At 53.1% G+C, this 15,887-nt stretch overlaps 1 protein-coding gene and 1 long non-coding RNA gene across 2 annotated transcripts in view; one reads left to right on the top strand and one right to left on the bottom strand.

The window, feature by feature from the left end:
• Positions 1-15,887, bottom strand: part of LOC110392179 (SH3 and multiple ankyrin repeat domains protein 3-like) — a gene marked incomplete at its 3' end in the record, with an annotated part of 155,445 nt that overhangs the window by 50,451 nt on the left and 89,107 nt on the right. Inside the window, 1 exon segment of the mRNA XM_021384204.1 lies at positions 5,943-6,018. Coding sequence (XP_021239879.1) covers positions 5,943-6,018 — 76 coding nt within the window.
• Positions 6,189-9,722, top strand: LOC110392181. Its single transcript, XR_002434241.1, has 2 exons — positions 6,189-9,137; positions 9,384-9,722. It is a non-coding gene; the product is annotated as an uncharacterized LOC110392181 (long non-coding RNA).

Here is a 15,887-nt window from a genome sequence, read left to right as displayed (position 1 = left end):
GCCTTTAAAGCTCATCCAGTTCCAATTCCCTGCCATGGGCAGGGTTTCCAACACCAGGTCAGGTTGCCCATGACCCCATACAACTTGGCCTTGAAATAAGAAGAGTGGTCTCAGAGCCACACTCGGCTCTGAGTGTGACACACGACTGTCACTGCCCAGAGATTTGATTCCAGAATAGGACTCAGAGAAAGGAAAGGAATGGAAGCCACCAAACTGGATCTGTACAGGGAAAACACTGCTGCTACTCTCTTCTGTGCCAGGGGAAGGGAGAAATAGCGGGTTACTGGTGCACTCCCAATGGTTTCTAGGCGACATTGCCAATCCACTCCATTACTGATTTGCTCCCTCAATCTATCAGAACATTTGGAGGCTGCAGCACATGGCTGATGCTGAGATAGCCACGCTTGTCCAGTTCAGAGGAGAGAGGTGAAGGGGACACATCGCTGCCAGGACCTGGAGACACCAGGGGTGCACAGGAGGCTGTGCACAGACTGGATCATACAACAGAGAAAGCATAAGAAAGAAGGGGAAAGACTGCTCAGCAGGGTGCTGTGACAGGACAAGGGGAGATGGTTTCAAACTAACAGAGAGGAGATTGAGACTGGATGTAAGGAGCAAGGTCTTCATGCTGAGGGTGGTGAGGCACTGCACAGGTTGCACAGAGAGGTGGTGCTGCCCCGTCCCTGCACACACCCATGCTCAGGGGTTGGGGCTCTGAGCACCTGATGGAGCTGGGGGGGTCCCTGCTCACTGCAGGGAGTGGGACCAGACGGCCTTTGGAGGGCCCTTCCAACCCAAACCACCCTGTGGTTGCATGAAGGTCCCTTCCATCCCAAACCATTCTGTGGTTGTATGAAGGTCCCTTTCAACCCAAACCACTCTGTGGTTGCACGAAGGTCCCTTCCAACCCAAACCATTCTGTGATCCCATATCTCTCACCCTAGGAACAAGCACACAGGCACGGGGAGGCTGTGGGACCTCTGCCTGGGGGACGTGGACCACCCTGAGCAAAGGGGCCCTGCCCTTGTGCCCGACACCCCCTCCCACCTCAGCCATCACACAGCTCTGTGTTCCGACACGTTCAGCCGCTCTCAGCATTTCAGGGCACAGAAATCCCCGCTTACGATTCCCTTGTGTTTTTCCTCCCTTTAAGGGGAGGCCCATCCAGATGGCTGGTGAGCACTGACTTGTTGTAATCTCTCTCCCTGGTCAATTAATCCCCACGACTCAATAATAAAAAAAAAAAATAATCCTAAATAGTCTGTTGCTCCCAATTCTTTTGCTTCCCAGTTGTGCCATGTAGAATGGGCGCTCTTAATTTTATAGAGTTAATTTCAAATCACTTTAATCTCTTCCCTTAACATGGTTCATCAGGGAAGTCAATTCCCCTTGTGACCGCCTCGCTCTGCCAAGAACAAGCCCAGGGCTTGCTGCCTGCTTGCCCCGTTCCTATGTCAGTCTGGATTACACTCGCTGAGCTCCGTGCTGCCTTCCTCACCCCCAGAGCCCCGGGGAAGGCTCTCATTGCCCTCTGGGACATTGGGTGCACTCCTGGGCAGGCTCATGCTTCCTCCCTTCTGCAACTGCAGTTTTGCCTCAGAACGGCACCGATGCGAGGTGGGAACCTGCCCTGAGCCACCTCCCCCTGTTCCAAGGCAGACCCCGTACCCATCCCTTGTTATTTGCCATGCACTAGCTAGGCTCAAAGCTCTGAAATATTCCTTCCCCGGAGGCCGATTCCACAAAAGGAAAGACTTTTTTTTGTCCCCAGTACACAGCCTACTATCTTCTCCCGCTCTCAAATATAACCCTCCACGTATTCGTAGCTTTCTTTTTACCTTATTAAGCAAAAAAATGAGTAAATTACATCCATACCCCACCCAAATCTGCTATTCAGCTGCGTGAATGCTGCTCCCTGCTCTGTTTCGCAGGAGACCCATTCAAACCTGTGACTATTTCAAAGACTTTTCCTGAAATCTGAAGTCACTTGTGTGTAATTTTCTCAAGTACTTTTAAGTTGTTCCTCAAACACTGTCATTATGTTAATCTTCTCCCACGTCTGAGACCTCCAGTGAAGTCAGAGATGATGGAATAAGCACTCTCCTGCAAATCGTGTTAATGTTTGCTGCACTGATCTCACAGCAGCGTCGACACTTCTTGATCTCTGCTTCAAAGGGATCCCTTGGTTCAAGTGTTTAATTGTGGTGGTTTCACACCGACGGGCAGCAGTCCCACCACGTCGCTCTCTCAAGGAACAAGGAGGAAGCACACAATGAAAAGGCTCGTGGGCTGCGGAAAGGCACCTTCCCATCATGGACAAAGCACTCAGCATAAGGGGGATTCATGTAATTTATTGCCTTCTGATGGCAGACTAGAGCGAGAAATAAAAGCCAACTAAAAAATCAGCATCATTCAGGTTGGAAAAGAGCTCTGAGATCCCCAGCCCCAGCCCCAGCCCACCCCCATCATCCCCACTTTCACGTCCCCAGGTGCCACATCCCCACAGTCCTTGAGAACCCCCAGGGATGGGGACTCCCCCACTGCCCTGGGCATCTTGTGCCAGTGCTGACAGCTCTTTCAGAGAAGAAATTTCCCCCATCCACTCTTTTCCACCTCATCGAGCAGTGCGGAGGAATGGAGTTTGCAAAGAACGGGACAAAAACCCACGTAACCTATTTATTAAGGTGATCCTAAAGCCATCACGTGAACCCTCACACTGCAGACAATGTTGTGCCTCCTACTGAATCCCTGCCACCCCAAACTGCTGCCCGATGTGCCACGCACCCAGGGGCTCTGCTCCCTGTGCCCAGGGCCACGCTGCAGCCCCGGCTGCCAATGGGACCGTGATCAGCAGGAGCCACGCTGCGAGCCCCAGGATGGAGTGCAGGCACAGCCCTGACATGGGAGCATGGTGCTCTGGCCTTGGGATGTCTTTTGCGGACAGAGCAGCTCAATGGAGCAGCTGCTCCCATAGCACCCACCTCCAGGGCTTCAGTTGGGGCCATGGCCACCAGCCCCAGCACGGCGTGGCTGCAAGGAAGGCAACAGCAGCAGCCTGACCTCGGCTTTCACTAACTGAATGGCAAGGCTGTGTTTCACTTCTGCTTTCAGTGAATGGCAAGCTTGTATGCTCTAACAAACTTCTTCCTCATTTCTTATTAGTGCACTGCAAGCACCTGGGGACAGCAGGAGCAGCAGCTGCGTGTCCCCAGCGCTCAGCACCACCCCTGCCCCACGCCTCCGCCACCAGCAATCCCAGCCCTGTCTCCACCTCGGGAGGAAGGCAAGCACTGAGTTACCCACCGCGGGGCAAATGGATGGAACAATGATCTGTTAACGGTGTTAAACACAAAGACATCGCCTCTGGCTCTGAGCAATAAAGCGCTGCAGGCAGGGTAGGAGCCTGGGGAGCTGCTGCAATCTGCTCGCTTGGTTCTCCCCCTGCACCACGCGCTGCCCGCAGGGATACCAGCACCATCCAGAGCAGCTGTCCTCGTGCTTCCATGTTGCACAACTATGCACCACATGACCGGGCTGCAGCTAAAACACTTCAGTCTGAATGAATTACCCCACGAGATCCGTCAGAACCCCAGGTTTCCACTGCCAGGTTAGCCCTGTGCCCACGGCCGGGGCTAGGCAGCGTGGTCTGCAAGCAGCCATTCACAGCAGGGCCAGGGGATGCCTTGTGTCCTCCTGACACGGAGCCCTGGGACACGTTAAGATGAAGAGATGCATTCTCGTGGGTAAGCACACTGTTAAAGACATGTACACACACAGCTGCCTGGTTTCCCTCCCTCCTCCCCAGCTGATCCTGGAGAAACTGGGCCACGCTGGGCAAAACTGCCACCTCCAGAACAATCCACGCCGTTTGCCCCCATTTTGTCCAAGTTTCAGCCCATTCAGCCTCACCCTTTACGGAAGACACCTCACAATCTTGAGCACCTGCGACTTTTCTCTGCCAGCTTTGGATGAATTCTCCTCTAAGTCTGAAAGATCAAAACTGGATGCAGGTTCCAATGCGTCTGCATAGTACAGATTTATACTAAGAACAAAACATCTCCGTCTTCTGTTTTGTTCTTTTTTCCTTTCCCAATGGCTCCAAAAATTCAATTTGCTTTTCCAGCTTTGGATTGGAATTTAGATTTAGATATAGCGTTGAGAGACATGGTTTAGTGGGGTTATTGGTGGTAGGTGGATAGTTGGACTGGATGATCTTGTAGGTCTTTTCCAACCTAGCTAATTCTATGATTCTATGATTCTATGAATTGCAGTAACCCCCAAATCTTGTCCTGAGCAGAGATCGATCCAACACTTCCAACAAACCAATGAAATACCACCACTGCTTTTTGGCCCGTGTGACTGCTTTGTGTTTTCTGTGCTGGCCACCAGCTGCCCAGGACCAGCAGTACCGCGTCACTGCGCTGCAGCTGATCTCCAATAAACTCAGAAGCGTTGGCTGATTCTGCCATCTCACCACACCTAAGTGATGCGGAAAGGGAACGGGGCAGGCTGATCTGCACGGAGCTGAGAGCAGGTTCCCCTGAACTCCAGCTTCACAGCAGTGTTAGCTGTGTTTTCTGATCTACCCTTTGTTTTTTTGGAGGGGGATGTCTCGCCGCTAAGGAAGATGTTTGCGCTTGGATGTCACGGTGCAGTCAGGACTTTATCCCTAAGCCATTACAAAGAGTTGAAAAATCCTTACTGGGTGAGAGCACCTCGGAGCATTTCTTTGGCTGTGATCTTTCACGTGGTAAAACAAACACGTTCTATTATCACACCGGTTATTGACTCAGCTTGATGCAACCTCATCCATCTACTCTCGTCTCGCTTAACGAAGGTAATTTTGAATCATCTGCAAATTTTGACCTATTTCCTGCCCTTTTCAAGACCCAGAACAAGCAGTGACCCCAGCACAGACCCTCAGGGAGTTCCCTGGGGCGTTTGGTCATGATGGAAATTGGCCGCTCTTCCCCCTGTTTTTCTTTGCTGTTTTCTGAGTCATAGCGGCACTTTCTCTTTTGTCCCATGATCAGCTAAGAATATAAACAGCCTCGAAGAAGCATGTCACAGGATTTCTGAAAATCCAAACAAGTTACGCCCAGAACTTGGGAGTAAAAAATGTTCAGAGCTATGGAGACAGATTTGGGATAAGAAGGCTCAGTGAAACAGAATACATTCACTGCCTTGTTGGCGAGCTCAAAGGCTTGAGGATAACTTAGCATAATGAACTGTCACAACTTGCTCCTTTCACGTCATTCATACTTATTTCATATGCAATAATGCCCATCCAGTCACTTTAATGACCAGCAGTTTCTAACAGCACTGAAGCACGACGGCAAGCAAGGTCTGTATTCCACGGGGCAACCCCACATTCACCCTTGGGTGCCTCACGCAGAATCCCCGTGCCAGCAGCACACTCCTGGGCCCGCAGAGCAGACCTGCTCCTACACAGGAGCGCTCGAGGGCAGGCATGAACCAGCAGCATCACCCCGTTGCCGGGATGCTTCCCACGCTTACTCCTGCACCAGCTCTGACCGCTTGCCAAGTGCCATTCTCCACCATGAACCCACCTCACCCCATGGCCATGAACCAGAACACCCAGCGATGGCCGCCTGCACGCCATCGCTTCGCAGCAGCATCCCTCCCCTTCAGCACAAAGCTGCACTCCTACATCCGCACCCAACACACTGTCTTCAATTTCCAGAGCGCGCCAAGAAGTTCCCAGAACATTTACTCCTATAACGAGACGCAGATCAGACTGCCCTGCTCAGTGTCCGCATTTTATTCAAGTGAGCCTCATCCAAGGCTGAAGGCTTAGAGTGTAACTGGGTTGACTGGAACAACCAGGAAAGCTTCCTTCCCGTGAAGCTAACGTGACACAGATGCTCTCCCCGTGAAAATGAATCTCTTTGTAATCGCAAAGCAAAGGTGGTGGTGCTTACCTGTGAGAGGTGAAATTGTCGTAAGAGCCCACAGTATAATGCCGGAAGAGACGCTTCGTCCTGTCTTCTCTGGTTTCTACAAGAAAAAAGACACATGGCAGAGCTGAGAGCTAAGAGAACACTGGTCAATGCCTCTGCTTCCTCTACGTGAGTACAGAGTGAATCAATTTTCATGCAAGCACTAAGTAAAAAACAAGCAGTCATCTGCGTGCAGACGTGTCAGTGTGATCGGTCCCGTGCAGAGCCGTGTACAGTCCCAAGTGCACACCAACAGCTTCTGTGAGCAGCAGATCTCTTTGCTAGCACTCCCAACCCTGCAGATTTCAATGTACCACACCGAAGCATCAAATTCCACTAAAAATCCAGAGCAGAGCCAAGGAGGAGAACCAGCCTCGGCAAGGCAAAGATGTGCTCTGTGTCCCAGGGCAGCGGCCAGATTCCTCTCCCGTCCCCTTTGGCCACTTGAACCCTGCACGTCTCAGGGAATTCGGATGCAGATCCCACAGGAGAGATGGAAACAGGGTCACTGGGTCCTCTGCGTGCACAGAAGCCATGAGGAAGGGGAGGCAGGAACCCAAAGACTTCTGCTACTCCTCGTACACACAGAGCATCCCCAGCAGCTCCATGGCTCAAGGCAGTGCGTGGGACTCCTGAGGCCACACTTGGACCAAGCGTCCCTTGCTGGGAGTAACAATCTGGAGTCTTCCTAACACAGCAGGAACTGACATCACGCTACCAAAAGTGAATTTATTTGCATGGCCCAGAGTTAACATGTAAAACAACCTAAGAAAGCATTGGAGGCCTTGCACTGAACTGGGCTGAGTGATGTTGAACCAACTCATCCGCGCTTGCAGCAGGGTGATGGGACAACAAACCACTTGCTGCCGCTAAGCAGGGCGGTTAGAAGGAGTGAAGGGAAAGGAGAGGGCATAAATAGTGGAGCATGGACGAGGCTCAATTTCCTCTTTGGTTGGGACACAAGCTGTTTGCACCCAAAGCAAAACAAACGTTTGCTTTTTCCTGCTTTGGAATCCAAAATGACAGCTGGCACCGAGAAGAGGCTGCAACAGTACAGGCTGGAGGCAGAGCTGCTGGAAAGGAGCTCTGCGGAGAAGGACCTGGGGGTCCTGGTAGCCAGCAGCTGACCATGAGCCAGCTGTGTGCCTAGTGGCCAAAAGGCTGATGGGACCCGGGGTGCATTGCACAGAGCGTGGCCAGCATGCAGGGGCTGGGTGGGGGGAGCTGCAGAGGTCCCTTCCATCCCCACGGCTCTGGGTTTTGCTGTCACTGCCAAGAAGGTTGTTTTAAGCTTTCAAACCTTTTTTTTCTGCTCTTATACGCTCAGGAAACTCCACCACCTCCACCCCACACGGGAAGAGCACATAGCACTGGCAAGGTTAAAAGAACAACTCACTTCACCAAAACTTAAGAACCAGTTCGCTAAAGGCGGCCCTTTATTTTTTTTTTTTTTTGGATTTTTGCTTTCCCACATCCTCCTGCAATTTGTTTTTTTTTTCCTCAGATGCAGAAGGACGCTCCCAGTGCGTTCCCCAGAACACCGCCCCGCGGGGCCGGGATCTCCTTCTGCCGCATCGGGACAAGCCAGCGGCGGTGCGTGAACCAAGCATTCGTTGTGCCATTCACAAAATCACAGGCATCCTCAAAAGTGCGCATTCCGTGCTCCTCCGCACCGCTGCACGTGCCCCGCGGTGCCGCAGCGCTGCGGTGGAAGTGCGCGATTCGCCGGGGCCGAACGGCGCAGAGCGGCGGCTGCCGGCAGGGGGAGCCCGCGCTCCACCGCGGCGAAGGCAGCGCCGGGCCCCGGGGGGCGGTGAGGGGCGGCCGCGGGGCGGTCAGGCCCGTTAGGCCCCGAGCAGGCCCCGAGGAGGCCTCGTTAGGCCCCGAGCAGGCCTCGTTAGGCCCTGCAGACCCCAAGCAGGCCTCGGTAGGCCCCGCAGGCCCCGAGCAGGCCCCGGTAGGCCCCGCAGGCCCCGAGCAGGCCTCGTTAGGCCCCGCAGGCCCCGAGCAGGCCCCGAGCAGGCCTTGTTAGGCCCTGCAGACCCCAAGCAGGCCTCGGTAGGCCCCGCAGGCCCCGAGCAGGCCGCAGCACCCAGGGCAGCCCCTCCACTGTTTACCTGGTGCCCTGCGGATCCTCCGGGCAGGTGATCTTCCACCGAGCCCCGTCCTGGGGGTCCTGGGAGAAACTGTCTCTAAGAACCGAGGAATTAATCTTACTGAGGAAAAGACATGCTGTGCCAAGAAATAGAGATGATAAGGAGCAGTCGGTGCAGTGACACAAGGCGATGTGCTGCCAGACAGACACAAAAGGAAATAACCCCTTCACCTGGGGCTGAAACCACCTGAGCGGCTCCGCACCTCCCTCACCATCCTCCTCAGCAGCAGAGGAGTTGTAGCTCTTGGCTCCAGATGGAGAGACCCCAATGCTACTGCGGCAGGAGGACAGCACAGCTCGGCCATAAGGGAAGGGGCAGCCCCACTCTCTGCACACTGTGAGCACCGTGGGTGTCCAGGGCACTGCACAGGGAGGAATGCAGCAGAGAGCTGAAATACACTGGGAGCATCAGGAGAAGACTTGAAGCCAACGTGCCCACCAAGGAATCAGCACCCAGAGCTCTGTACAAGCTGACGTGGATGTACTAGAGATGGGAAGGGGGTGGGCTCCATGGGAGGCACCAGCTGAGCAGACCCCAATAGCCAAGGTGAGCACCATCTGCTTCATGGCATGCAGGGGGTCAGAGATGTTTCCTGCCCCCTTCCAACCCTGCAAGGGACAAGCACGGCCCTGCTGCCACACAATACTCCAGATGCATTTCTCCTCACTTCTGTTCATGGGGGCCCTTAGGAAGTCCCACTCCCCCTTCCTCATGCACCTATGCTTTAGCTCCTTCTCCTCCCTTCTTCTCTGCCATGCTCTGCCTCCTCATCTCCTGCCACCTATCCACGCGTGCACAGACACTTGTACCTCATCTGCAAACACCTCTATTGATCTCGTTCCAGATAGAAGAGTGGTGACTTTGTGAAGAGAACTCGATTTATGGGCTGCCCGCAGCCCAAAGGCTCGTTCTCTTCCTGACTTCTAAATATAGCTGCTGCGGAGTGTGTGTTTAATGGAGCCGTCAAGGAGGCATCAGGGACCGAGGCTGATGGATGGAGAGGAGCGAATGCTTTGGAGAGGTGTGGAGAGGGAGGCTCTATATTTAGGGACGAGGGAGCAAGCGGGCGCGGAGGTGCCAGCTCCTGGGGCACCCTGTGGGAGGAGCTGTGCCAGCAGGAAAACAGGAACAGGGAACACGAAACGCTGGAAAACTACAGCCTGGCACCCAGCAGGAACGCGTGGATGGATGCAGGCTGTGCTCAAGCTGCTCTGTAGACCACCTGTAAAGTGCCTTTGTAAAGTTTTCAAAATATTTTTTTTTCTAGGTAAGCCTGCCTCCTACGCTAGATACAAATACAAGAATATGAGTGTCCCATGGCTGGCCAAGAGAAGTCTGGACATGCCAGAGAAAAGTTCACAGGAAAGCAGCAGCTGTCATGCAGATGGGGCAGAGAGTGCTGCTGGGCCAGAGCTGATGCACAGGAAGCTCCCTGTGTCCTCCAGGACCTGGCTTGTCCCAGTCTCAGGCAGCAAATGCTGGTTTACAAATGGAAAAAAAAAATAAATCTTTTGGAACGTGAAAAGATAACTTTTTGTTTCTACAGAATGTTGGAGCTACGCTTCTAAGTATGGCATTACATCTAATTAAATGCAAGATTTATGCATCTCTGATTAGGGGTGGCAATGTCTCTTTCATCATCTGTTTGTGATCAGCTGTTCCTGTGTCACAGCAGGCACCGTGGCAGCAGAAATTCTGAGAGGTTAACAGGCCAGCATAGTGAGGAACACAAGGGAAGGACTGCCCCTTGCAGCCAGCGTGCCCCTAGCAAGCACCTTCCCTGGCGGCTGCATGCTGAGGGCACTTTGGGCAGCACAACGCAGACGCCTGCACCGGAGCACTGGGTGAAGCATGAAGAGTCAGATTTTGGAAAATGATCTCTTAAATCATGTAATGCAGCAGCAGGAATATTACCGCTATCAGCCAAGAGCTGCATCGAACCGCTGGGAGGTCAAGGTCACCACAAACCATAAAGCCATCAAGCAGATAAGGAACTCAGGAAGGGAGATACCAATTAGATTCTGTGCTGGTCAAAAAGGAGGATTTCAAATGGATACCATCTTTTAAATTGAAATTTTACTCTAAAAGCAGTAATGTGCAAGTCACAGGAGATGTGGTCTTGGGAATGGAGGAAGCTGGGCCCTGCACTTGTGCCAACACCAATACGCAGATGCTTCTTTTGCCAACACACCCACCAAAAAGGTTCACAGATGCCCTGGCTCTGTTTCACCAATCCCTTATGGGAGCCCTGATTCATTGCTTTTTGAACCATCTCGTCACTCTAGAAGTGACACCACGCGCAGATGATGCTCTTGGTCAGGAGAACTGGCGGCGGCCTCCTCCTCGTGCAGCAGCCGGACCACGAGCCTGGCAGCTCTTGGCTGCGTGTGCCAGCAGGGAGCTGTGCTGCTCCTCGAGCACCATCAGTGCTGGGACTGCTGGTGCAGAATGCCAGCAAACCCAGGCTGGGTTCAGTGAGCTGCGGGTCCCAGCAGCACTGTCTCCAGCACAGAGGTCCTGCTCCGCTGCAGCCCCACAGGCGCCCACCCCAACCCCCAGCATAGCTCTTGCAGACGGAGCTGCTGCCCATTGTGGATTTCACCCACGCATCCCAAACAGTGCTCTTGAGCACCTGACTCGGAGTAGGCTGACGAGCAGATGCCACCACAATTAAAGCCTCTTCCAGGCGTGGTGCCAGCCAGCCAATCTGGCTGGGGCTGCCTCCCAGCACAGCGCTGGAGAGAAAGGGAATTATTTCAGAGGAAGAAATGCTGAACTAGGCTGAGAGGAGGAAGGGCACGTGGCATCCGAGTTCAGAAGGGATCATGGTGGACCCCACTGGGGAGAAGGAGCTGGAGCATGTGGGACACTCTGTCACCAGCCGCTGGCACGTGCTCCTCTGGCAGCCGCAGCCCCAGCTCAGATGTCTGCACACCAGCATCAGCAAACCTCCCTTCAAACGCAAGCAGGCATGGAAACCCTTCAAGTATGACTCTTCCCTTCCTTACAGCATCACCAGGAGAATCAGCTAATTCACACCCCTGCGGCACCTGGCTCTGTTGACTGAAGGCAGAAAAGCCCAAGAATGTATTTGCTTAGTGATTTGTGCTATTACCGTATTTTATGCAGAGCGGTTAACTCATTTCTGTTTTCCCCATGACTGATCTTTATTCTTTGAAGTTCAAATGCAACTTTTCCCTGAAAGTGAATACTTCTAGAAGCCTTGCTGTATCATCGTTAATTTCATACAGTAATTTATGTACAAGATGCAATCATTTGGAGCAACTTTGGCCAGCGTTACACAAATGCACCGAGGAGATAATTGTATTAGTCTTTCTTGCCTTTCATTTATGAGTTATGCTTGCAATGTGATTATGCTTGTTAAGAGTTTTTAGCCCATCTGTAACTGAAAAAAATGCAAATAAGCTGAAAGTCAACTCTCAAATAACCGTGAGTCAGAGAGCAGCATCTGAGCTTCACCTCTCCCAAGGACTGAGCTGGGCTGCCATCACTTTAAGGGGAACAGGGAAGCAGTCAACAGAGCTGCACCACTCAGCTGCCGAACCCAGCAGCAGTGGGCCCCAAGAAACAACGTTCAGAGGTTCTCCATGCCGTTCCATGCAGATTTATACAGATTTCTACAACAAAAATTTCCAGGGAGTACCATCCAGACAGGTGCAGGTTGGGTTGGAAGGGGAACAAAGACCCCCCAGCCGCACCCCTGCCATGGGCTGGGTGCACCCCACCAGATCAGGCTGCCCAGGGCCCCATGTGTGGCCTGGGTTACCTCCAGGGATGGGGCATCCAAGAAAGTGTACTTTCTCATACCCTAACAGTTTGAAGAAACCAACTTCCCCTAATGTGCTGCCTTGCTCCTCTCCCCCAGGCACTCCCAGGGCTACAATGCAACCAGGGGAGCAATGCCCCAGGCAAGGTGTTGTGGATTCTCCTTCTGTGGAGATATTCAAGACCCATCTGGATGCCTGCCGGCGTGACCTGCTGTAGGGAACCTGTGTTAGCAGGGGGTTGGACTCAGTGATCTCTGTGATTCTGGGAAGGTGCCCGCTGGAGACGCTGCCCCGTGAGCTCACCAGCAGGACGCAGCCTTGGAGAGGCCCACAGCTCTCGCAGCACTGCAGAGATGACGACACAATCCCTCACGTGGACCTTCCTCTTCAAGTCTTTTTTTTTTTTTTTAAATAATCATTTTTTAAAAATAACCATAAAACAAGTTTATTGAGCTGCTTCAGTGGCCGCGTTTGCTCTTCCGCATCCCCACCGCTGCCTGGCACATGTCAGCTCTCCGGGCAGCACTGTGCCCCCCCAGGGACAAAACTGGCTGTGTCACACAGGGACCCAGGAGCCCCTTCCCCATTACCTGGACCGTGGCTCTGTTGGCACCCCAGGGCACAGCACAGGACAGACATTCCCACTCCGAATGCGTAACAAATTGCTGTCCCACCATCCCAGGGATCCCCTAACTCTGCAGCCACGTGCTGGGAAAATACAGAGCTACACTCACAGCTCCGGGGAAAAGAGGCAGCTTAGAGGCAGTGGGTGCTAATCAGAGGGGATGGAGACAGCAGGGGACAGCACTTATTGGCACCAGCACAGCGAGGGAGAAATGGAGCTGCACTTGTCTGTCTGCCTGCGAGGTACGTGGTCAGGTCGAACGTGTGGCTGCTTTGAACGCAGTCAAGAAATGGCAGAACTGAGGTGACCTGAACTTTAGTCAGAGCCTTTCATGTTGGGCATCTCCAATTCCTCGCTTTTTTTTTTTAAATTGGAAAAAAGTCTCCTTCTGCTTCTGTTGCATCCCTCGATCTGCACTGAGCGACGTGTGCCCTGGGGACATGGAGGCAGCAGGGGCAGGGGGAATCTTGCATCCAAGAGCACATGTGCTCACACTGCTTAAAGCGGGCACAGAAATGTGCTGTTCCACTGAAGTGGCCCTGAAATGGCATTCAATAGACAGCAGAAAGCAGTCTCGCTGCGAGGGAACCGTGCCTCAGACCCAGGCTGCATTTTGAAGTTGAGTGCTGTCCCAGCACCCGGCCAAGAGGGGGAACCACGAAGAACAAAGAGGCAAAGTGAGAGCTGTCCCTCTGCCAAATCTCACGGGCACGTGAGGAAGCCCAACCAGCTCGGGACTCGGTGCCGGTGGGAGATGGAGGTCCTGCTGCCATGGCACCCACTGGGCCACCGGGGATGGTGACACTGTGCAGCTGCAGAGACAGCGAGGTGGGAGGGCTGGTTGTGTTCCTGCCTCTCATCCTCTGCTTCACGCTCCTGCAGAAGGAGAACACCCACATCACACCGACCCTGAACAGCGGGCGGGGGTCCTCGAGTTGGAAGCACAGCAGCTGAGGAGCCAAAGGGTTCTGCTGCGTTCCCTTCCAGATCTGGCTTGGGGAAAGACTCCAGGATCCAGAACAGGAGATAAAAGTGCTGATAACGTGGCATCCTCCAACCTGGGAAGTAATATGAGGAGTGGGTGGGGAGGGAACCTTAAGCCTGATAAAGATGAATAACGTTGCTGATTCATTTTCTGCCAAGAACATGAATTTCCCTCTGCTGCAGAGGGAAATCAGCAGAAAGGTGTCATCTCACTCAGGGTGCTGGCAGGGACCTGGCAGGGTTATGGCCTTTCTTCAGCTTAACCCTTGGCACCAGACCCACCAGCTGTGGGACCGGGGCTCTGATTCCCCACAGCGACTGAAGAACTGCACAGGAGGGCTCTGCAAGGCTCCTCATGCTGGCAAGCAGCAGTGGTCAATGCAGAGCTCTGAATGAAGGCTGTGCAAGCAAAGGCCTCCCCCTGCCTCTCAGCAGAGGGGGATCAGAACCAACACTTTAATAAACCTAAGGAACACGGCCTCCATGAATTCTGCACGGTCTCCTCCTGGAGCCTTTAAACTCCACCCACTGTGGCAATGAGTTCCAGAGCTGGGCTGTGTGGAAGCAGTGCATCCATTTGTGGGCTCAGTGGAATCAGGCAGCAAGCTTAACTCTCACATTAAGGCAAACGACAGGAAATCATTCCACTTCTCCATCCTTCCTCACATTCCCACTTTATTCTCCTGACAACCTTTCCATGCTCGCCTCTCCGACAGTCTCTCCTTGCTGGAAGCTCCCTGTGGCCCAGCACTGGCCACCTCCACCTCGGGTGGAACCCACATGCTTGTTTCTATCCTTTGCTTTTATCCTTCAGCTAGCTACAGATAAGCAGCCTCCGAGAAAGCCTTCCTAACGGCTTCTGGAAAGCCTGGGCACGGCGTATCAAACTCTGACCCAATGTTTCTTGAGCTCTTCAGAGATTTCTAGGACGTGCAGGCGACTCTCCCTAGATGGGGTTGGACTTGGTGATCTTAGGGGTCGTTTCCGATCTGAATGATTCTATGAAGAAATCTTGCTATCCTGGCAATGGTGCTGATCTTTTACAACGACAAAAATAACGTGGTTAAGGTAAACCTCTGTGAGCAATGCTTGTTCATTCCACATACACATAAGGATCATGTGTGCTGACCACACACCTTTTATTCTAGTGATAATTAGAGGAGATTCCAAAGAAGATCTGCTAGAGAAGAGTACCTTCAAATCAGCAGCTCTGGGTCGGAGCTCTTAGCCAGGATCCTTTAAGAATCTCACTGCTGAGCTCTCTGGACATAACATTTTCAGGAAGCCTTGGAACACAGAGAAGTAACTGAGGACCAGAAGAAACCTGAGTCAGCAGCAAGTATCCAGAGGGCGCGCGGGGGGGACAGGTCCCACAGCTACGGGGCGGACGGGCAGCCACCTCCCTCCCTGCTGCTTGCAATTCTGCAGAGCAGATCTAGGCTGCCCAAGAAAACCCAGCCCTAACCAGTGCAACTCACAGTGGGATTCCGGGGGGACTACCCACGTTATCCAAGTTCCTCATGTGATCAATGGCAAGTCAAGCACCGCTGACGGCCTCCACTGCACGGCTGGGAACCTGGCACCAGAACCTGATGTAGCTGCACAAAACCAGCATCCTCCAGCAAACCTCCAGGACATCTTCACGTGCACAGCTGGGCTCAGGCAGCCCGGCCTGCAGCGGGGACGGGCACCCAGCCGAGAGCACAGCCCCTGCCCCGAGCACGGAGCGACTCTGTCTGCCCACAGCCCAGCTCCCAGCTCCCAGGAACGCATGCTGCGAGCTGCAGAAGGCAAGAAATGAAAGAGCTGACTGAGAAAAGCAGGGAGCTAGATATAGAAGGGATTCGTATCCATTTCTTTTAAGGCTGTTGAGCTTCAGAAACAGTGGGAAGTGCATAATACAAGAAAGAGTGCCAGAAGGTATTAGCAACTAATAATGATACAGTTGCTTAAAAAAGACAGAAATTCTAACTCATCGTGTGAGCTAATACCAAATACAGCGCTGGAGATGAATAAAACATAAAACAGCCTGAACCAAAACGATCAGAAGACATTAGCTATGGCAGCTTACAAACTATCAAAAGACACCGCAGAAAACTGAAGTGCCGAAAGAAAATAAAAACCCCAACCAGACAGTGGTCGAACACCGAGATGGCCAAAAAGAGCGGTGCCCAATTCCGAATGAACGCTGCTGGTCCGAGCTGCAGCTCCTGCTGCCCAGCCGCCAGCAGCAGCAAGGCCAGGCTTTGTTCCCGGGCCTCTCGTTTGCTACGCTCTGCAGCACCAGTAACACCATTCTGCTGAGCCCAGATTCCTTCTGTAGGAGACCACATAGCCATGCCTTTCGTTGCTGGGGTTTTTTAAGTAATGCTAC

The sequence above is a fragment of the Numida meleagris genome, chromosome 1 (assembly GCF_002078875.1).
Source record: "Numida meleagris isolate 19003 breed g44 Domestic line chromosome 1, NumMel1.0, whole genome shotgun sequence".
Lineage (NCBI taxonomy): Eukaryota > Metazoa > Chordata > Aves > Galliformes > Numididae > Numida > Numida meleagris.
The sequence above is the reverse complement of the archived record's forward strand: the minus strand, read 5'-3'. Positions and strand labels throughout refer to the sequence as shown.